The sequence below is a fragment of the Physella acuta genome, unplaced genomic scaffold, assembly GCF_028476545.2.
Source record: "Physella acuta isolate Inbredline_101_S28 unplaced genomic scaffold, ASM2847654v3 ptg000211l, whole genome shotgun sequence".
In the NCBI taxonomy this organism is placed as follows: domain Eukaryota; kingdom Metazoa; phylum Mollusca; class Gastropoda; family Physidae; genus Physella; species Physella acuta.
This window is the reverse complement of record NW_026731730.1, coordinates 461,431-485,470: the sequence shown is the minus strand read 5'-3', so window position 1 is coordinate 485,470 and position 24,040 is coordinate 461,431. Positions and strand designations below refer to the sequence as shown.

At 36.0% G+C, this 24,040-nt stretch overlaps 1 protein-coding gene and 1 long non-coding RNA gene across 4 annotated transcripts; one reads left to right on the top strand and one right to left on the bottom strand.

Annotated features, from left to right (window-relative positions):
- Nucleotides 1–13,251: 13,251 nt before the first annotated feature.
- LOC131937500 (FMRFamide receptor-like) lies at nucleotides 13,252–14,289 on the bottom strand. Its single transcript, XM_059294983.1, has one exon. It carries the CDS (start codon nucleotides 14,287–14,289, stop codon nucleotides 13,252–13,254), a length of 1,038 nt encoding a protein of 345 aa, XP_059150966.1.
- Nucleotides 14,290–14,470: 181 nt separating this feature from the next.
- Nucleotides 14,471–17,915, top strand: LOC131937513 (uncharacterized). 3 transcript variants are annotated; one of them, XR_009386233.1, is made up of 6 exons: nucleotides 14,471–14,496; nucleotides 15,195–15,316; nucleotides 15,519–15,592; nucleotides 15,788–15,942; nucleotides 16,432–16,490; nucleotides 16,875–17,915. It is a non-coding gene; the product is annotated as an uncharacterized LOC131937513 (long non-coding RNA). The 3 variants fall into 3 exon arrangements; XR_009386231.1 differs by lacking the exon at nucleotides 14,471–14,496 and having other exon boundaries at nucleotides 15,158–15,316; XR_009386232.1 differs by lacking the exon at nucleotides 14,471–14,496 and having other exon boundaries at nucleotides 15,163–15,316; nucleotides 15,799–15,942.
- The last annotated feature ends 6,125 nt before the right edge of the window (nucleotides 17,916–24,040 follow it).

Sequence of the window (24,040 nt, the reverse complement as noted above, 5' to 3'; positions counted from 1 at the left end):
TATAGTTAAAAAATAAAACGATTCAGGCCGAGCATGGTTCTGACCACACTATCACTTCATATGCTTAGGACAAAGAAACAGATGAACTCTACTTCACCTGCCCTGTATCCCGCCAAGTTCAGATAGGCAACTTTTTCCTTCACATCTAATAAAAAAAATAGAATTTTTTTTTTAACATTGACGTGTCTGCAACCCGCGTCACACCGCATGAAAGCCTTTTACACTAACAACTTAGCTATATAGATATATAGAAATAGCTTTCTTGGACAGATTGTAGAGCTAGAGAGATTTATTGTAAAACTAAATGGAAAAGACAGTTAAAAATGTATATAAGTGTTGAAATGTAATAAAAACAGCAAACGGATTTATTGTTAAAGTTATAGCCGACAGAAAATAAGCTTTATAACGCGTTAAAGATCTGAATAAGCAACACTTTTTTTTATTGGAGCCGCCATTTATTGTACTAAAAAGTAAACAAATCATGTGACGTCACTATTCACTCAAAGTAAAGTCGTTTTTCTAAACTTTTAAAATTAATGTGGTTAATCTACCAATGAATAAATCAATAAATTAATTAAAATCTTTAAATTAATTTGTGATTAACAGTCTGTCTGAAAACAAAAATTGTTCTCTACCTACATACTATTTTACATCTCTACACATAATGCAGATTCTCTCCAGTAGCCAATCAGACAAACAAAAAAGCAAACAAATAAATATATTAAAACATGTAAATAAACTTGAGTTATAGTAGTATAAAGATGCTTTAGGTATTTATTGTGGTTGTATAATCAAAATATAGTTATCAATGATTCATTAAATTATTCCTCATTACGGTGTGATTCTTAATAATTTTTCAATGAGAGTAGTTGGGGGTGGGGGCGGGGGAGCTAGGATGGAAAAAAAACCTAACTTATACACTTACAACATTGTTACCAAACTGAATAACAAGCTTTTATTACAAGCTTTTATTTAACTTACTTTTTAGAAGCTTTTATTTAACTTTATTCCTCGTCCCGTCCGTCTGTCTGTCTAGATCGAAACGCCCGAGTGAAATTAAGAACATTTCTAACTGACAGATACGGTTCAAAGTTGCACGTTGGTCAAGACATGAAGACAATGCAATCTGACATTAAATTTGACTTAATTGGATGATTAAATTTTTTTTATATTAATTTAATTAAAATTGTGTCCAAATAAGTAGGCAGTTTTATCTAACTATTCCGCACTATTATACTATTGTAATAAAGAATAAAACTTAGATACTATGGTTATTTTAATTTAGGTTTTAATATTGTTGTCAATTCTGTACTTATTATTTAATATTCAATGCGAAGTGGTGGCTTTTCTGTTTGTATTATATATAGAGTATACTATATGTGTAAAATGTTCTGTTACACTTTCTAATATTTTTTCATTTTTTTGTTGTTGTTTACGTTAATGATACGCTTTGCACGTTTTTACTAATACGGTGTAAAAACTTATATACTCTTATAATTTACTCTTCCGGCATTTTATTTTTGTATATTTTAATGGTATCATATGGGGATGTTGCTAACAAGGAGTGGAAAAGTAAGTAAAACGCGATTTTTTAATTGTTTGACTCTGATTCTTATTATTAAAATTGTGAAAAGAACTGTGGTATTGAGTAATGGCATTTGATGTGTAGGTTATTTTTAGAATCACGTGCTGTTGTTGATTTAAACGCAGCGTAACGTGCGTCAAAATTTCAATTGGACATTGTTTAAATAGCTGGAGCAAAGCCTAGCCGATAATGGCTAGTTTTATTATTTAAAAAGAAAAACGTAAAACAACCAACTTTAACATAAGATATAGATTTAGATTCATTAAATTAATATATCTACATTAGATTCTAGATGTAGATTTTTAGTTACCAGATCTAATAAAGCCCTAACCAAACGAAACAACTCTCTAAATCTGTTTCGTCAATACTTAGAAGAATCTGTATTTACTCCAGCAGAGTCTCTTTGTGTAATTTGCTGCTTTAAAAGACAAAGAAAAAACTAGTATTTATTGTGTAAATTATAGATCATAAAAAGTTGCTGCACATATTCAAAGTCCATTTAGCTAGGTTCATTACTTTTTTTAAAACTCGAAAAACCATTAGTTGTTTATCGGAATCAATCTCCTGTCTTGGTAATATGTGTAAACCACTTTAATATCACGCTTTCACGTTCTATTAAATAACATTATATTCTCTAAAATACTGATAATAGTAAATTATATTATAGTTATTTAGTATTTAGCCTCTTGTTATTACATAATTATAATTATATTTTTTTCCCATATTTAGTACATTTACAATCTTACTTTTTTTTCATTTTCTGTTTAAATCTTCTACTTTACATATTAATTGAATATGTAAATTTTAAAAGCAATTAGTACAGCATAATCTCCCTTTATTGGTATTGATTGCCGCAATTTTCAATTAAATTATAAACATAATTAAATTACAAACGAGCAAATTGTGTGCTCTTCTATACGATAATACCGTCATAAAAAATACGTGGAATAATTTATAGATTGCTCGACGGCTGCATAATCCGTTTTTTTTTCACATTGCTAGTTCAATGCTAAACTTTAAATTTTACATAAGCACTAAAAAATTAGGAATCTGAATTAAGGATATGTTTATGTAAGAAAGGAAAAACCAATATTCGATTTCTAAAATTAAACGCAACTTTCCTTGTTCTTGGGGCGCATGACCTCAACATGTGAAGAGATTAAGTGGTCAGTAATATGCCCAGCCGTCTTTACTTTCCAGAACAACAGAGCCAAAAGCTCTACTATTTGAACCAGCCGTCCCATATATATATATATATATATATATATATATATATATATATATATATATATATATATATATATATATATATATATATATATATATATATATATATATATATACTAGCTGCATTCCCGTGCTCCGCCACGGTAAATCTTTTTTAAATGTACCAACTAGGGAACAGAACAAACAGTGTTTCTTCCAGACATTTTTCTCCGTGGGGGGGGGGGCACTTGAAATGTCCTGGTGGGGGGGGGGGGGGGTATATATATTTTTTCTACATAAATTTCATTTCGTTCGGGGGGCTCTGCATTCCCCCCCCCCCCCGAAAAGATGCCTGGAAGAAAATCTGAGAACAAAACAAACAAAAACACAACGTAACCACAATCACAACCACAACCAAAACACAACCACAACACAACCACAACATTAGAATCACCATCGAACAATACGCTTTCGTAGGCGTCCGTGCCCAAAGAGAGCCTTTCCAGCATTAAAAATTTAAGTCACTTACATAGATCCTACTCCATAACTTACAATAAAACAATGCGATGCAAATAAATGTACTGCAAGTGGTGTTTACTTTTATGGTTCTAAGAAAACACATTGGCAATGTAATTAGAATCACCACTGAAAAACTCGCTTTCTCAGGCGTCTTTTCAGCATTCTCTATAAGTCTAATTTCACCATCTATTTTAATAACACCGAAAAACAAAAACAAAAGACATAGTGATTTTGAGAGATCATAGACTAATTAGAAAATAATATAAATAATCTCAACAGTTTGCTGTTTTAATTATTAACCTTAACATATATAATAATCAATGTGGTAGTAATAAAAAAAATAACTTAAATTATTTAGCGTGAGTTGAATTTATTTTTAAATTACCTTCTTTGTCAAAATTTGAAAAAAAAAGAGTTTAATTAGTTAGATTTTTCTACCCTACTATTATTATGTTATTATCCACTTTTTCTGAGAATCTATACGAAAATGATATTTGACATTGATCCTTTTGATATGTTTAGCAATGTGCGTGTATTTAATATTTTCTTGACGTTATGCGAAAGAGTGAAAACAGTGGTAACTTTAAAATACATTTAAGTTGTTATATAAAAATCCTACTCTTCACATTATAATAAGACAATGCGATGCACTGAAAAGCACTGCATGGTGCGATGTTTACTTTTATGGTTCCAAAATCTATAGCGATGACGGAAGGAAGGACTGACGCACTACTTGGCCGCTTATATAATAGATTATAAGCGACCACTTTAATTTAAAATGGCCAATGGGGGGAAGGGCAGATTCTAATCCCCCACCCCCTAGCCACTCAACGGATGATGAATGTTTGGGTTGACGTCAGGGTAATGCAAAAATTGTTTTACTAACATTGGTAAGAATTTTCAGAATCGAACGATAGTCTTCGATTAGTGAGTCTGTGGCAAACATTAAGCTACTTGGTGCCAAATAAGACAAATATCACAGGACTAAGGTCTATATTTTTTTTAGTTACATTGATTATGATTAGTGATTGTGGTTACACATTTTGTTAGAGCAGCGTTTCTAAACTTTTTGTCTCTGCGCCACTTTAAAAAATCCACAAAATCTTGGCTCTGCCATTTGGCTTACCTCACTCATCTACAAAATCTTGGAGCCACATTATCGCTCACCCCACTAAAATAACAAGCTAATTAATTAGACACACGTTCCATCTTTTAAAATAGAGTTTGTGTAATTGTAAGTGGTGATTTGTGTGAGCGAATGGGTGTTGTTTGTATGCTTTCAACGACAGCAATATTCCCTTTTGTGTTGGCCATCTATTAGGTATATTGGGTTATATTAAAATACAGTAGAACTAGGCGTTAGGACTATTGGAAAGTAGTGAGCGCACAAAACGTTGAGTAAGGCGGACTTTCAAAAGTCGATGTAATAAATATTTAAATTCAATTAAGCATTTTTAAAAATTAAACATGTGTATTAAAATTATGCAGATAGTAAAATAGAAAGAAATGGATACAAGTTCATACAATAATTTTAAAATTTTTTGTTTTGCATAATATTATAAAACAAACGTCAATTTAAATATTATGAATAATGTATTCTCCTGTCTTTAAACAAATTTTAGGACCATAAAAGATATTTAGTTAATATTAAATACTTCAATCGACAGCAAACTAAAAAACAAGTAATTAAAAAAAGTCTAGTGACAATTTTAGCGCAATTTCCTTGTGTTATCTAAAAATAGCTCTGTCGTAGCGTAAATCAAGAGCAGGGTTAGTAAAACCATTGGTTAGTTATTAAAACGTTTTTTATTAATTTTTTTCAGTATTTTACATGTTTTATTTACAATAGAGTAACATGACTAAAAACCATTGCGCGCCCAGCTACCGAACGTGACGTCGCAGCCATTGAACGTGATGGTGCAGCTATTGAACGTGATGACGCGTGTGGTGTGGTTGCATAAAATGCCTACTAATTCGGTCCAAATTTTAATTAATTCAAAATTTTTTTTGTGACCGAACGAAAGGATATTTTTGAAAACTTTCTTCGGCAATATTGTTCTAAATTATGGCAGGAATCGATTGGTACATGTTTCAAGTCGCTAAGTGGTCTGGTTGCCGAGATATGGGCCAAAAACAGCTTTTTTCGAGGTTTTTTGGCTTTTCCGGGAAATACATGAAAGAAATTTTTATGGCCTATGTTCATCCTCGTAACTTGCTTAACATAATTGCTTTTGGAACTAGTCATCGATATTGCTTCGTTGAGGAGGAGATACGACTTAAAGCTGCGGACACACATCCATCCATCCATCCATCCATCCATTCATTCATACATTCATACATCAAGAAATGACGGGTTAATAAACGCAATTCTCCAGAATGGAAATTGCGCTAAAAAATTATAAATTTGTATGAAAAATGTTTTCTGAAAATTTGCAATTTAAAAAATACAAGCAATAAAACACAATAAAAATAACATAACAAAACAGTTAAACATGTAGGCTAATTGCATTACGATAGATCTACTAATATAAGGACAGCGTTTAAGAAGGCGAATTGAAATTTGAATTTTGAACTTAGGTCATGCTTTAAAATAAAGATAAACTTTGATTCTAGGTTTAATATCTAGACCTATAAAAACACAATAAATGAGTTTTTAACATTATTAGCTTTCGGCTGTTACTTAGTTCTGTGTTAAGTTGATCAGAGAAACTAGAAACTCGATAATAGATTTCACAGTAAATAATTGAGGTTTTTTCACCTAATTATTTCAGCCCTTAAATATTTCATATTAATCTTTGTTTCTTAAAATTGTAATAGGTTAAATTAGGTTAGAATTTTATTGAACTTAAGATTGGAATATATATATATATATATATATATATATATATATATATATATATATATATATATATATATATATATATATTCTGTTACGACTCCCTTCTCTGATCCTTTCGAACTAGTCAGGGAATCGTAAACAAGAAGAAAAATAAAAATACATAAACGCCAACTTCAGTAATCTCTATTTATTTCCACAAATTACAACACTTAAAGTTAACCCGCCACCGAAGTACAACAATCAGAAATATACACAACTAGCTACAACAACTACAGTTCTTAGTACGACTACCCTACTGGTCCCTAACTGTCTATCTAGCCTAGGTCTACTACAGTACAGGCATCTCTTGGCTGTCCACTAGCTCACAGAGACGCCCCATGTCTGTCTCCTCTAGACCTAGCTATCCGAGACGAGTCCGTCCGTCTCCGAGTATGTGTCGTGTTCTCACTCGTGAGTGTATGACTGTCTGTCCCCAGTCTACCCCTCCTTAAATAACGGTCTCCTTCCTTTGTCTTCATCCAGCCTAACCTAATTCGTACGTCGCCACAGTTCTGTGGTACCTAATTAAACGGTCAGACCCTACTGATAACTTCCTAGATTTTCCTCCAATCCGCCCGCCATACTGTCTCCCCTAAGGTCACATAGGTCAATAAGGCTGTCACCAGTAATTAGAATCTAACAACACAATTATCATCACCCCTACCCCTTTAATAGGGTTAACTCAGGTAGAGATCCACTGGGATCGTAACAATATATATATATATATATATATATATATATATATATATATATATATATATATATATATATATATATATATATATATATATATATATATATATATATATATATATATAATTCTCTACGTGGACACTACCACGACGCAAGCCAAATTTCCCTCCCGCCCCCTCCCTCGCTCTACAGGCATGCGCAACAGACCTTATCGCTATGATGAGCTCTGGTTCACGCCGAATGTTTACAATCGTAGAGCCGGGTCGAATTTGTGACGGCTATTAGGGACAGATCATTTAGTTTTAAAAGATTTGATACTAAGGGGAGGTAACAAATTGGTAGTGTTAAATTCACAAATTATGAATAACTGAAAAGTAGAAAATAAAACAAATAAATTGTGGCGTATGCTACGCCGCGGGCCGTATGTTAAATTTATATAATTTAATTGAACTTAACATTGGAGTAGGTTAAATTACGATAGTATTCGATCAAAACAAGATTTTACTTTATGATCACGGAGAGTATGCTAAATAATACAAAATATTTTCACTTAGCTAAGATGATAGTGCGTTAGAAAACCACTATAGTGACATGGGTACAGGAATCTAATCTAAGCTGTCATTGTCAGATTTTTAATTTTTTAAATTTAAATTTTGATGTTCCCGCACAGAATGTGGACGAATGCTGCGTTGGTCCACAGAAAAGAGTCAATTAAAAAATTCCTCTTCCACGTAAAGTCAGTAGAACGTCCCTGAGTCCACCCTGCTCACATTATAGGTATTTCAGAAACCAAAAATAGTGTTAAGTACAACTTCCCTGTTATCGCATGTCACACATGAATTGAAATCCATTCATCCTAACTTAAGATTTTTCTATAATTTTTTCTATTCTTAAATAAAAGTGCATTACAAAGTTTTAATAAAAAGCTTTTATGAAATAATGCGCTGAAAAAAGGAGAAAATAAATAAAATAATAATACACTACTATAAATTACATTACTATAAAAAAGCATGGGTCACCATATTATCTATTGGATACCTTTACTAATATTTAGTGGACGGGTAGGAGGGGTGACGACCCCTAACATAGCTTGGTGTCTCTTTACGGAGACGCGTCTCTCTTCTGGTACTGGTCTCATAGGTTCAGTTTATAATCGTCATCCACATGGACGTCTCACAGATCACTCTCCCGACTAAGTCACACCGGTCATCTACACCCCTCAACAAGAAGATCAAGATAAGATTAACTCACACACAATGCGCAGCAACCAGCCTCTACACAAAACGTCACTAGCACACGATACGCGTCACAACATCCATTCGTTCAACCTATATTGAGAACATGCATCACAGCAAAGATGAATCCATGTTAGCATAGATGATGTTAAAAGTTGTCTGACAGGATCCATGGAGCGGAAAGAAGCACCATCCCCGTCAGGTCACATGCTACAGTACAGTTAAATTATTCGTCCAGCGGTTCGCCGTCGCTTATGTTTGCCGTGCAATTCAAATTTAAAGAAGAAATCAATTCCGTGCGTTTGCGAAGGCGCTTTCAACACTCGACAGTTTTTATAGTAGTCACGCCATTACATGAATAGAGAGTAGTGTAGGTGGAATTTTTCACACTTGTTTAATCTATGGTCGAGCTATTAGGGGCTAAAACAGCGCACACGCTGAGGCGATTCATTTCTACACTTCAGTGTCGTCAGTAAAATGGCATCAGTGTGGTTTATTTTTGCGTATATTTTCTTGACGAATTTTAAACTTTCAGAGTTGAATTTTCAAAATTCGTTGGAAGCTATAAATAGCCAACTAACACAAATAGGGTCAAGATCAATGAACGAAGATAATTTTCATATTATAATGCGAGAGGTCAACGCTTGTGGTTGGGATCATTTTGTTTTGTTTACAAGTAGTGATCAACATGTTTTGCCGTTTTTGAAGAGTTTGCCACCAAACCGACAGCTGCTACATTACGAGTTGCCAGATAAGTTCGACAATTCTGAGGAGCTAAAGAGATTTCTATGGGACGCCTACAGCCAAAAACAGAGCAGAAATTTTATTTTTGTGTCCGTAGATCCGTCCTTGATCTTAGACAGTGCTCAGCGAGTTTTTGACGTGAAACAACGAGATGTGGGCGCTTTGATGGCACACGATTCCAGATTTCTTATCGTTTTAAATTCAAACCAAATTCTATCGTTACGTGAATCGGTTCAAAAAACAACACTGGATAACATTGCCGTTTTTGTTTTAGAGGAATCAATGTTTAATATTGCTGTCAAAGATGTGTTTACTTTAATGTGGAGACAACATAGGCAGAGGGAACTAGAGAAGCTGAACATGGATGGTGAGGTCCAGATACCCGCAACTTGTAGAATATTCCCGAACACCAAGTTTGGGCTAAATGGCCGGACCATTCTAATCCTGGCCAAAGAGTGGCTATCCCACCTGTATACAGTGACCGACCCCACCTCTGGTCGATTGACCTACACCGGTTTGTACGTGCAGGTGATTGAAGTGTTGGCCGAGATGCTCAACTTCACCGTCCAGTTCACGCCTGACCCAGGGTTAGACAAAAACTTAACTTGGGAGAAATTCACCGAAATCGTCGGGGGGTCAGAGGTCGATATGGGCGCCACCACCTACATGACCAGCTCCCAAATCTATTACAACCACACGGTTTCATCCCCGATAATACGTAGCAACATCAGCGCCGCGTACATGAACTCTGCAAGATCGGAGATTAGCTCTCCACTTAAACTGTTCCAGGTCAGCGTTTACGCTTCACTGCTCTTAGCGCTCGTCTTCACAATGACGTTATACCTTCTGATTCTCTGGGTGTCACCTGAGGTGAAAGATAATTCAGACAGCATATTCATGAGGAGATCTAAATACCTGCACCAAATGCCTAGCAAAGAGCCTGCTCTATCCAATGTATCAACAGTAACCTTTTCCAATGAGTTTGGCGATTCTTGCCCCGAACTTACTTCTGAGATTGACATAAGTAGTAACAAAACAAATTTCCATAGCTCTGGTGTCTTATATTCATCAGATAAAGTTTCATCTCAAACGAGTTACGTCATTGAAAAGAACTCGATGAATGGCACGAATAAGTATTCTGAAGGCAGTAACAAGCATACCAGGAAAAAGTTAAGGTGTTCAAAACAAAGCTTGGCTATGTGCAGAAATGGGAATTCCATGGAATTGCTTGTTGCTTTATTTTTTACATTCGTTGGTTCAATATTCACACAAGATAGTCTACCAACCCCATCGGACCAATCGGCACGCATCTTACTCTTTTCTTGGTGTCTGATGCTTCTTATTTTAACTGCCACCTTCACCGGTAATATAACAGCAGATCTGGTCGATCAAGGGAAAGTTATCCCATTCTCTACTTTGGAAGAGCTAATAGCAAGGGGAGATTATAAATGGGGTCTTTTCAATGAATCTTCTTTCTTCAACGTCATGAAAAATGCCAAAAATGGTTCTCTGTTAAAGGTACTTTATGACAAAATGGAACAGTTTGCCTTAACGGACCCGAGCGTTAAAGGAACTATTGAAGACCAGATTCGCAAGTTAAACACCGAGAAATACGTTTCGTTTTTCTTTAGTGATGACCTTGAATATGTAAAGTGGCACTTGTCTGATCCCTACTCGCTTGTCGTTCTCAAAGATTACATAATGACCACGTACCTCGGTTTTATTTTCCCCAAGAAGTCGAAGCTAGTTGAAGTGTTCTCAGAGAAGATTCTGCTACTGAGAGACACTGGTCTTTTAAATTTTTATGTTGAGAAAAATGTAAAGTCCAATGACCTGAACATGACACACATGAACAGAGACGCAGACTTGTCTTTGAAGGTTGAATACATGGAAGGGCTGTTCTATTTTTGCGGAATAGGGGTGTTGATATCAGTAGTCGTGTTGTTGTTAGAATGTGTCTACAGTAAAATGTGTAGGATGATTCTACGATGAACAAGAAACACGTAATGTTTATGTATTACATTTTATTTAAAATATCGAGTGAATTATTTTGTATACAGTTTCCATGAGTGAAAGAAAGAAAGAGAGAGAGAGAGAGAGAGAGAGAGAGAGAGAGAGAGAGAGGGAGAGGGAGGGAGAGAGAGATAATGAGAAAGATTGAGAGGGAGAAGAGTTTATAATGTCTGATGCTGCTGGAATAAGAGAAATACTATGTGTATACTTTTAATGCTATTTACAAGCAATAATAAATGTAGCCGAAAATAAGCAATATTATAATCAGTGTTTCTTCCACACTTTTTTTTTCCGGGGGAAGGGGGCACTTGATATTTTGGCGGGGGGGGGGGGGGGGGGTTACAGACACTGGTAAAAGTATATTTTTTCTATATAAATTCCATTTTGTTCAGGAGGTGGTGGGGGTCTCTCCCCCCCCCCCCCCCAACGCACACCACATCCCCCGAAGAGATGCCTGGAGGAAACTTGTTACGATCCCACAGGTTCAATTTTTTTGGTGTTTTAAATATCAATTTAATTGATATATCAATAAAACTAACATTTCTTATTAAATTTTAAACTAATACCTCTCATTATATATTTATTATTTTTAAAATTTTCTTTCTACTTTAAATTTTATTTGTTTACATAACACAATATATATTATTCTCATTATGTGATTGTTTTTCTAGTTTTATATAATTCATTTATTTTGTTCCTGTATAAATCTTTGCACTTTGTGTATAAGTTTAAGATTGTGTTTATATAATCAAAACGGCGATTTATAAACAATTCATTAAATTATGCCGGTCTCCCCCTCATCATAATCCTCCTTGCCCACCTTGCCCAACCAAAAGAAAAAAGAAAAAAAACCGAACCTCATAAAAAAAAAGCCCACGGATTTGTTTGATTTAGATTTTTTGTTTAAAAGTTAGTTACCCATTGTAAAATATGTTGTCATTTTCACCAAAGAAATCGCCATTCTAAGTTAAAAATGGTTCATATTGCCATTCATACAATAATAAAAATCGAAGCACTACAAAACTGTTGTGGTAATATGTTTGATTGACAGGGATACATTGAATGAAAAACTGTTTTGAAATTGGCTGAAACAATTCGTCGGTATTCATTCAAATTCAGACATATGTAGCTGGAGCAAATACATTAAATACATTAATCCAATAAAACACAATTACATGTTTTTAATACTCCGAGAGTTATGGACGTTTATCGTTTATAATATGCATTAATATTGCCCCAATTATGCGTGTGGAGTAGTTAGATAGAACTGCCTACTAATTCGGTCAAAATTTTAATTAATTCATAAAAAATTAATTAGGCATCCAATTAAGTCAAATTGAATGTCAAGATACATTGTCTTCATGTCTCGACCCACGTACCAATTACGAACCGTATCTGTCAGCTAGAAGTGCCTGCAATTTCGCTCGGGCGTTTCGATCTAGACAGACAGACGACATACAAAGAGAGTGAGTTAAATAAAAGCTTGTAAAAAAATGCATAGAAAACATTTTAATAACAAGGTTTTAAGTAATAATGCACTAAAAAGGAGAAAATAAATTATACACTACTATTTAAATAGCTATAAAGAAAAGCGTGGTTCACTTTAGTATCTATTGGATACTTTACTAATATTTAGGAAGAGACCCACGCTTTTCTTTATAGTTATTTAAATAGTAGTGTATAATTTATTTTCTCCTTTTTAGTGCATTATTACATAAAACCTTGTTATTAAAACGATGCATTGTCTTCATTTCTTCACGTACCAATTACGAACCGTATCTGTCAGTTAGAAGTGCCTGCAATTTCGCTCGGACGTTTCGATCTAGACAGACTGACGACTGATGACTCACGAGGAAGTGAGTTAAATAAAAGCTTGTAAAAAAGTTTGATGATTGAGCCAAAAAAATTTAGCCCTTTTTAATAGCTTGTATACATTTCCTAATCTTCATAGCCTTGTTATTAAAAATGTTTTGCTTACATGAGTATCACTTTTCCTTGATAATAGTTTTATATATACTAACCAGTCACAACCTAGCTTTTAAGTGCGCCCCCTTCTGGAAGTTTCAAACGATCCCCTCCCGGAGAAAAATGTCTGAAAGAAACACTTCCCAAGTCTATCACTTAAAAATTTTCTCTAATTAAATCTTCATATTTTTTTCTATTGGGTTTTGTTTATTGTCGCGGATAAAATGAAATAGCACTGAAGAAAAAAATAAGAAAAGGATACTCGCTTATTCTAAGGGTTGGAATGGAAAAACCAACAGCTGGTCAACTGATTTTACACTATTTTCTCAGAAAACTTGGAGAATAATCGTTTGTATTGTTGACTCTCATTATATAAAATACAGCGAAAGTCTACCACCAACCATTAGGGCGAGCTATTGTTTTTTGACGTTACAAAACATGGACATGAACACTTCCTTGAACTTGCTGCTCATCTTCAAGTAGACGAAGATGTTGGCACTGGAGTTGATGGCCTCGAGGTTAAAACCAAAAGTCGAACAGAAAAGGAACAGGTTCTGATACCTGCCCCCAACGGTATAGTCTGCAACGACCAACATACCGAGCATGTTAATGACGACTGGGGTGAAACTGAGGATAAATATCCCTGAGATGAATATCACCATCCTGACGACTTTTTTATCCCTTGAGGATACGGCCTCGTTCTGGTTAGCTGATGACGTAGCGTTCCGCCATTTTGATTTCTGAGTTATTTTTACAACAAGTCCTGTTGTCAACACAGCGACAATGACAAAGGACGAAAGTTGTAAAAAAGCATTGCAGTACAGGGAGATTTTTTCCAGGTCGACGCCATCTTCAATGTAGACGATAGTGAAGACTGTTTTGTTTTGTTTAGAGCTGAACACACGGTCGATGTGTATGGCGATGTAAACGGGAACGACGGTTAAAATTAAAAGAATAAAAATCACGATGACGATGATGGCGGTGCGTCTCGGGGTGAGAATGGCCTTGACTTTGAGCGGGAAAGCGATGCACAGGTACCTCTCGAACGTGATGAAGACAGTCATCCAACTCGTTATCCGCGTGAAGCAAACGTGAGGCCATCCGGCTGTGATGTGCTGTATGCCAACCAGATCCAACCGCTCTAGGCTGTTAACAACTAGGGGGTTGTAGCACAGGCTCATCCATATGAGAAACACCAACCCTCCTGTATCAGCCACGGCCAACCCGACCAGCGGGATGTTGATGGGATCCTTAAACCCCTGTTTTAAAAAGACGGCGATGGTGACGAGATTCAGGACGACCCCGGTGACGCTAATGACCCCAATCAAGAAAGCGTAATTAACTATGGTCACAGTTTTAAGCAGATCATCGCTCACTGGGTCTAACGGGACAATGTCAAGAACATGTAAGTCGTTTTCAGGAAGTTCGTTTTGTACTTCCACGGTACTCATCGTTTGCGAGTTGGATGAAGACATTGTCAATCGGGATTAGCCCGTAGTGTCGAAACGAAAGTACAGATATTTTAAACTTGGCCGTACTGTCGAAAATCCCGCTGAAATATTTTTAAGTAGTCGAACAGCTAAGATCGTTGTTTATTTTACTTAAATAATTTACGATACCGAAACTAGACCCAACAGAAAACATAATTAATTGATTTGGTGGGAAATATCTAGATCTCTAGACCTTTTTGTAGAAAATAAGATAGATCTTGGCACTGATTAGTAAATTACACAATAATTAGATCTACATCTACATCTCTATTTTAACGTATTTTATTCCCCGTTTCACGTTCACCTCCAGTTGAGCGTATTTTATTATTAATTAATAATTATAATTAATATTACTATTATTTATTAATAATTAATTAATAATTACTAGATCTAATAATCTAAAAATTACCTAATTATAGTAATTAGGCTTATTATTAATTTATTAATATTTTTTTTATTTATAACATTTTTATTGATAACCCTTGCCTTAGCTAGCATAACACGGGTGGGGGGTGCAGACTGCACCAGATGACACTATTTAAGGGGGTGACACCAAGGCAAAAAATTGCAAAATATACAGAAGAAAAATGTTGTTTTGCCAGTCCCATTAATGATTAATTAAAGTTAAATAGTCTTTTAAGTACCAATTGACAATTATTACCAGAGGGTGGGGGTGATACCATGTCGTAAAGGTACTAAAGTACTAACTATAGAGAAAACATTGCTACATCCAAGTTCCAACTGTATTATTAACAGACTAAAGATAAACCTCGTTACTTGTGTGACACCTGATCTAGCGATGCCATTGGGCCTTAGACGTAAGCACTTATTTAAATTTTTACTAATTTCAAAACTTTAATCTTCAGGTTCTCTCAACATGGAGACAGGAATAAGACAGACACAGGGACAAAGATACGAACAATGTTCTAGAACACTGCAATCAACTGATTTACAACCCTCTGTATTCAAGTGGCTAGAGTACTACCATGTATGTTACTTTAAGAGTTAATTGTTCAGATCCCTTTATGTGACTTCTGTGGGGTGGGGGACTATGCTACATTCTAAATTTTAAGTATTTCATTTAAGAGTGTAAACTAAATTAAGATATTAGTAATATTATTAGTATCACTTTTAAGTACCATTTATACTGTAGTATAATAAAGTAAACTGATCTTGTCATTGTTTTGCAGGTGTTTTGTGCTTATGGGTTTATGATTACAGTAAAAAATAAAACCAAGTGCTGTGATAGGTTGAAACAAACCAGGTATGATTGTAAATATGAAAGAATTTCCAATCTGATTTAATTAAAGGTGAAACTTTTGTTGGTAAACTAATTGCATTATAACAGTAAAAAATGTAACACTGAATAATAAAGCTGCATGATAAATTAAAAACCATTATGTAGAGCTGAACTGTTGTGATTGTATTTTGTTAATTTTTTTTTATTTGTACATGTAAGCTTCCTTTCAGGTCCATGGGACAGATGGAGAGATCATGAGTTTCTCTGACTTTGGCATAGGAAGGGATAGTGTAGTCAAGTTCAATACAATGCTCAGCCACCTTTATTTTCCCAACCAGTTACTAGAGCCCATTATTAGAACTTGAGACTATCAGGTTAGTTATCCAATGTTCTGCTACTCACATACACTGTATTATTTGTATATAGTTATATTTTATAAATCATTTGTTTATTTATCATTGTGAATTTAAGGTTACACTAAACAAGCACCAACTGTACTGCAATGTACTTCCCAATGAGAAGTGGGGTGCAAACATTTGATTTAAAGCAAATTATGTAAGGTGATGGTGTGGCTTAGCTATGGAGCAAGACTGTATAACCCAAAGTCTAAAGTTTGAATCTGGATTCAAGTCAGCAGAACTTCCCTGAGTCCACCCAGCTGCTCTGATAGGTACCTAACTCACGTTAGGAAAAGTAAAGGAGACTGGGCATAGTGCTGACCACACTATCCCTTCATATGCTGAAGTCACAGAAACAGCTTATCTCTACTGCACTTGCCCCATGGACCGGCAGGCTAAATAAACTTAAGTGATGTGATACAGATATTTTTAATTTGTTAACCAAAACATTTTGTTTGTCTGCAGCGAACCTGGATTAATAAAACAGTGAAATCTTGCTGGAAGGTGCTATCATAGTATAACTGGTAACTAAAAAAATTTTTTGATGCTATTTTATTTTAATATTTAGTAGGGCTATATATGAGTTGAACTAAACTAAAAAAGATATTTTCATACATGAACTAATATGTGGGCACTATTGATTCTAAATGTAAAAAACTCAGATATCTTACTGTTAATTCAAAATGTGTGCTATATCAGTCAGCATGTTTGCCAAAGCCACATTGTCAAACAAATGTTTGAAATAAAGGGTAGACCTTTGTAGACAATCTTTATTTTAGTACAATTTCCACACTCAAGATATTCCAGTTTTAATATGTCACCATAACAGCAACTGGTGGAGGGCGTCTCTTTAAAGATTAAACAGTTGTCTTTATTTTTTTACAGAATGTGTATTTTTTGTTTCCCAGGATTTACCAGCCTGAGGATTAAGGCGTCTCTTCAAGATGGATGTTAGAACATCACAGTTGGTTATTTTTTCAGCCCACCTGATGTTCAGTTTGCTACACAGCCATTCATTATTGAAAGTCTCAGAACCATAGAGGAGAACAAATTTTACATTGCTGTTCAACAGTCATATTTGGAAAACTGTAGACAGCTCTTGACATCCATATTGTGCGGAGGATGTTGGATACTTTGCTGATATGTCTTTTGATGTCCTCATCTGCTCCCCCATCTTCTTACAACAGATCCTAGATGTGTGAAGCGATCCTGCTCCAAGACAGTCATTTCTTGTATCCTAAGTGGAACTCCTGTTTGTTGTTGATTCTTATCTCTTCTGTTTTTTCCAGTTGATCATTAAGCCTATATTAAGAAGGTTCATCATAGTTTGCTTAGCGTGGATTGGGCATGTTGTCAATGTGAGAGTATAGCATCCTCAATATCTAGACCTCCAGCTAAGTGAGGGTCCACTGTATTTCAACGTTTTGGTCTGATGTACTTTATTGGTGAAAAGCTTATACTTATAACATTTCTGTACTCACTGAAAAAGGGCTGGTTAACTTGTGGATAATCTGGCAGTTGGAGTCTTTGTAGAGGTGTTGGATAATATTGCTGAATTTCTTAGTGATTGAATGTGCAAATTCAATTTTTTCACTAGGTTGGCTTTCATGTAGAGATATTCTGCTACGCAGTATTTGTTTATAAATATGTGTATCTATCTATCTATCTATCTATCTATATATATATATATATATATATATGCATATATTTATGTTTGTGTGTGAAACTAAGGTCTAGTTACACACAGTCATATCATATTAAAAACTTGTTAGATTAAGATGTGGATTAGAGATTGTCTGTTGCCATCAAATTTTTATTTATTGTGGAGGTTGTATGTATTGATTCCATTTTGTCTAGTTATTGAGCATACTGAAATCTGATAATATTGATTTATCTATCTACTTACTTGTCCACTTGTAACCTATATGATCTATTACTTAATTGTAGCATCAAAAGTATTCTTTTAATGTGACTAAAAATTTTAAACAAGTAAACTATCGCTTCTTGTTTTTTTTTTGTGTAGTTCAATGTCATGTTACGGTATAAATTTAAGTAGCCAGTTTGTGTACCTGTCATTTTCTTGTAGTGGGAGGGGGGAAGGGCATTCATCTCACAGTGAAGTAAACATGTCTAGCATTTACTATGATTTACACTAGTATTAGTAAAAGTAATTCAAGAGAATTGCAAATTGCATATTTTTATGCATCTGTATTGGGAGGTTAAAAAAAATAATAATTATGCACATTATCAATCTTTATATATATAGTTAACACATACATTAAAGTATAGCAAAGCAGTGACGTCGCTAGTTCGCACTCCACGCCCTCGCTACGCCTCTGTAGCAAAGTGTATATATATCCCACCGACAAGCTTTTAAAAATGTGGGATACCAGCACATGCGACAATGTCTCAATCACTAGTAAATAGGCTTGAAAGTACTACATGGACTTGTACAACTAATTGAGCTGTAATATGTTGCAAGATATGTATGGCTTGGTGACACTGACAGGTGCTTAATAAAAAGCAAAGGATTAATATAACAGTGTGGTTTTTATGTACGAGAGGTTTATGGGGGGGGGGGGGGGGTTAGGGCAAGTGTCTTTTGCTTGGAGGAGGTGGATCACCTTTATTACAGAAGTAGGTGAGGATGTCAGATTTAGGGAATTTACAAGAGTACCCTAATGTTTGTTAGTAAACCGGTAATAAAATACTTTCTGGCTCTAACACCGATGTAGACTTCATGAACTTTATAAGTAGGTACTAGTTAGTTACACGTCAAGTATATTACTCGTTAACTAAAATAGTGTTGTACATGTTCACCCCCGCAATCTATTTGCCGCTCTAAAAGACTGAGTTACTCCAATGCCAACTTTCTCAAGTACATCCACTCTGATGCAAGGTAAGATACAAGAATCTGACGAAGAAAAGTTTACTCGTGACGCAGAGAAAAACAAAATTTCGCCTGGTCAGCCTCATTCACTAATATTGACAAACTTTAAGCGATTAGCCCCAGAATCCACGATGACAATAGTACAGAAAACAATACCAACTTAAGTCAAAGCTCGGCAAGGTGGGTTGCGACTTATTTATGATGGTTTAATCAATTTCAGAGAGAACAAATACAAGAACAAAGTTTCTTCCAGGCAGAGTTTCTTCCAGGCAGAGTTTCTTCTAGGCATCTCTTTCACCGCCCCCCCCCCCCCCCCGAACAAAATGGAATTTATATAGAAAATATATACTTTCGACAGTGTCCGCCCCCCCCCAAAGAAATTCAAGTGCACCCCCGGAGAAAAAAAGTCTGGAAGAAACACTGCTTCCAGGCATCTCCCCCCACCCCCGAAGAAAGTCTACCGCTCCCCCCCCCCCCGAATGAAACAGAATTTATATAGAAAACATACTTCTACCAGTGTCCGCCCCCCCCCCCCTCCGGAAAATATCAAGTGCCCTTCTTGAGAAAAAAATAAACCACTGGACAAGAATATGATGTATTTGCGATGTTTGCTACGTACTAATTACAAAGGTAGATTGAGAACAGAAGAAGGGCCTAGATCTAAGCGAAATTACTTAATAAATGGATGACGAAATAAAATAATGTTTTTGCTAATTTTGTTTCTAAAATCGTATGTGTTTCAATGAATTCATAAGTTACATTTTTAACAACTGGCAAAAAGTCTTTTTCCCGCTCTTTAAGCTAAAGGTAAACGAGATCCGCAGGCGTTTAAATTTGTAGCTCTTCGGGAAACCTGCCATTGAGTATGCTCAAAATTCACATAGTTTTTCATTTCATGTCGATCGGATGAAAGGTGTAATAATGCATAAAGGACCCCCCCACACACACACACACAAACAGACATTTTGTTGTTCACTTACTTTTGTGACCAAATATTGACCTAAGCCAAATCATGCATAAACGTGAAAAAAAACAACAATAAATTAAATTATCTCAATCGTTTTCTGAAACTAAGAGAAACTAAACGACAGGGGTCATCCATAAATAACGTCACGCTTTTTTATGACGATTTTACCCCCCCTCCCCCTCCACCACACGTCGTCACAAAAAGCCAGACCTCCAACCCCCTAAAATGACGTCACTCCTCAGCCTACAACCCCCTTCATAATTGCTGTTGAATTTTTTCTTAAAACATCGATATTTTTCCAAATTCTTGTCAGAACTCTGTCAACATAGAGTATTTTGATCAATTCCTATTACAATTTATTAAAAGTTTTCTAAAATACAAAATACTCGGCTAAAACTCGTTTTCTAAAATTGCTTTTTTTATAATGCAAAAAAGGTGACGTCACAATCTGACCCCCCCCCCTCCCCTCATCACAAAATTACGGCCCCCTCCCCCATACGAGTGTGACGTCATTTATGGACGACCCCCCTTATACAACGTTGAAAGCAAAACCAACCCATACTTTAAATTTACCCAAAGCATAATCTAACACAACTCTAAGCTAATATATCAACGCGTATGATTATAATAAACATAGATCTAATATAGATCATCACCATCTAATATATAAACTTATAAATTAACTAAACTTAACTAAACTAAACTGAACTAAACTTAACTGAATTAAATTACAATAAGTAATCTATAGTAATGTATAGACTGCTCTAACACACGATTAGATTAATTGTAACTCTAAGCGAACCCTAACCCTAACACAACACCAACAGAGATTTTAACTGTAATATTTTACAAATCGTCACCTAACTTCAAATTAGGATTTCCCCACCCCTAACGCTCGAAGTGCGACATCACTTAGAATCACTTACAGATTTCCATTCTTTTTCTTTTACTAATTATAGTTTTAGGGGTCATCCATAAATGACGTCACACTCGTAGGGGGGGAGGGGCAGTAATTTTGTGACGGTGTGTGATGAGGGGGAGGAGGGGTGTTCAGATGGTGTGACGTCACACTTTTGCATTATAAAAAAAGCAATGCTAGAAAACGAGTTTTAGCCATTATTTCGCGTTTTGCAAAACGATTTATAATAAATTGAGGTAGAATTGATCAAAATACTCTATGTTGACATGGCTACAGGACATTACCCCACTGGATATCCCCCCCCCGGACATTTCCCCCCGTATTTACCCCCGGAGCAATTACCCCCCCCCCCCCCCGTCAATTACCCCCTTGTCAATTCCCCCCCCCCCCCCGGGGGAATTCCCCCCCCCCCCCCCTTTCAAGTTAAAATCCTAACTCTAACTAGAATTTTATACCTATATACTACTTTAATCCAAACCTTAAGAATAAGACCAAAACCTAAGAATCCACCTTAGCCTAAAACTTCACACAAAACCAAAACCAAAGCTAGACACAACCCTAACCCTAACCCTAAAACTAGCTCTAACACTAACCCTAGCCCTAACCCTAACCCTAACCCTAACCCTAATCTTAACCCTAACCCTAGCCCTAGCCCTAGCCCTAGCCCTAGCCCTAGCCCTAGCCCTAGCCCTAGCCCTAGCCCTAGCCCTAGCCCTAGCCCTAGCCCTAGCCCTAACCCTAACCCTAAAACCTAACCCTAACCCTAACCCAAACCCTAACCCTAACCCTAGCCCTAGCCCTAACCCTAACCCTAGCCCTAAAACCTAACCCTAACCCTAACACTAAACCTAGCCCTAACCCTAAACCTAGCTCTAACCCTAACTCTAACCCTGTCCGGGGGGGGGGGGGGTAATGTCCTACTGGGCGGGGGGTAATTGACAGGGGGGTAATTACTCTGGGGGGTAATGTCGGGGGGGGGGGAATATCCGGGGGGTAATTGACAGGGGGGAAATGCCCTGTTCCCGTTGACATACATCTAGTTCTGACAAGATTTTGGAAAAATATCGATGTTATAAGAAAAATTCTACAGCAATTTTAAGGAGGGGGGGGGGGGTGTGTGGGTTGTAGACTGAGGTTGTGACGTCATTTAGGGGGGGGGTCTTGATTTTTGTGATGTGTGACGGAGGGTAGGGGGAAGCGTGAGGTCATTTATGGATGACCCCTTATTAAAAAATAAAAAGATTTCTAAGTTTAAACTTCGTCGGAGATATCCAATTTGAACTACAATAATAATCATTTTACAGAAAAATAAAGCACGTGGAAATACCATTTCGGACCTTACAGTAAGTAGGGCATACTTCAAAGAAGAGTTTTCCTGTTTCCGTGACCATTGAAGACCCATAAGAAGTGATAATAATAATGTGGTCGGTTCTATGACCTTTATTAAACATAGTCAGGTACCCATCAGATCTGAATCAACTCAGATACGTCCTAAGTACTTGATTCTGGGATCTAAACTCAAGACCTACGGATAGCAGTGAAACGCCCAATAACCAACCTTTTTATATAGACAGGTGACAGGAGAGTGGGCCATTTAACATATAGGCTACTCAAGACTTCAAACTAGGCTCAGCTAACCTATCTAAATTTAGATTAGAATTAGAAACCTTGAAAAACACAATTAAAGTTAAATATTGCACTTTGAAATGTTTTTGGGTGCCCGGTCGCAACAAAATGAGACTGATATAAATTAAATTTGTTGAATAATACTGATAAAAAATATAACAACTGTCTTAAAAAAAAAGAATAAAATAAAATGACTATCTTTAAACACAATAATTAATGCACCACATTTTATATAAACCAAATATATATAATATAAATCAGTGGCGTAGCGAGGTCGGGTGTCACCCGGTGCGGCACTTAATGGTGTCACCCCCCAGAGGCATAGAGACCCTTCCCAGGGACAAACTTTCAAATTTTCGATTTGCACCCCCCCCCCTCAAACTTTCGATTTGCACCCCCCCCCCCTCGAGTTTTTCTCTATATATTTTGCTATTTGCTATTTTGCACCCGGTGCGGACCGTACCGGGTGACACCATTTAGGGGGGTAACACCAAGGCAAAAAAAAAATAGCAAAATATATAGAGAGAAACTTGAGGGGGGGGGTGCACATCAAAAGTTTGAGGGGGGGTGCAAATCGAAAACTTGAAAGTTTGTCCCCGGGGAGGGTTCAACGCCTCTGGTTGGGTGACACCATTAAGTGCCGCACCGGGTGACACCCGACCTCGCTACGCCACTGAGTAGAGTTCACTTGTTTCTGTGACCTCGGCATATGAAGAGATAGTGTGGTCAGCACTATGCCCAGCCGCCTTTACTTTCCCTAACGTGAGTTAGATACCCATCAGAGTTGGGTGGACTCAGGGACTCTACTGACTTGAACCCGGATTCGAACTCTACCGCTAGACCACTCCGTCCCATACATCTTTATAGTGCACGCATATATTTTGTTACTATTTACGTTTTTCTTTTTTTTTTTAAAAAGGCTTATATTTATTATATATAGGCCTTAAATTATAAGTAAGTGTGCACTATAGGCCATAGAAATATTTAATTAATTTTAAAAAGGAACGAAACACATCTAATTATGTCAAAGTTCGTGGCACATTGCATTATCAGATCTAACCTAAGTGACATTCAAGTTTAACCCCATCGGTTCGGGTATAATTTTGTTTTTTGTTAGCAAAGTTTCCACCCAGGCCAGTGTTTCTTCCAGACTTTTTTTCACCTGGGGGGGGGGGGGGGGAAGCGGACACTGTTAAAAGAATGTTTTTTTATATAAAATCCATTAAATCCCCCCCCCCCCCCCCCCCAGAAGAGATGCCTGAAAGAAACTCTGACTCAGACATGAGAGAAATAGCACGAGGAATCAAGTTAAATAAAAGCTTGTAAAAATGCCATTAACTGAGTTTTTAAATGACGATTTCAGTTTTTGTAAATTCAAAAACGAAGGAATATAAAATTTTATTTGTTTTAGTAATTTTTTGTTTTGGTTCTTGTTTTAGACATTTTTTTCCCTTATAATAATCGAGTATTAACACGTACGATTATTTTGTAACACCGATTTACGTTGCGATTATTTTTTTTTAATACACAAAATTACATATTGTATTTGTGATATATTTTGAAGAAATCAAAAACGTTTATAACTATAATCAATATCTAATATTTTAAATAGCAAAAAAATAATTTCGACAGTACGGACAATACTAAAATTTTTGTACTTTCGTTTCGACAC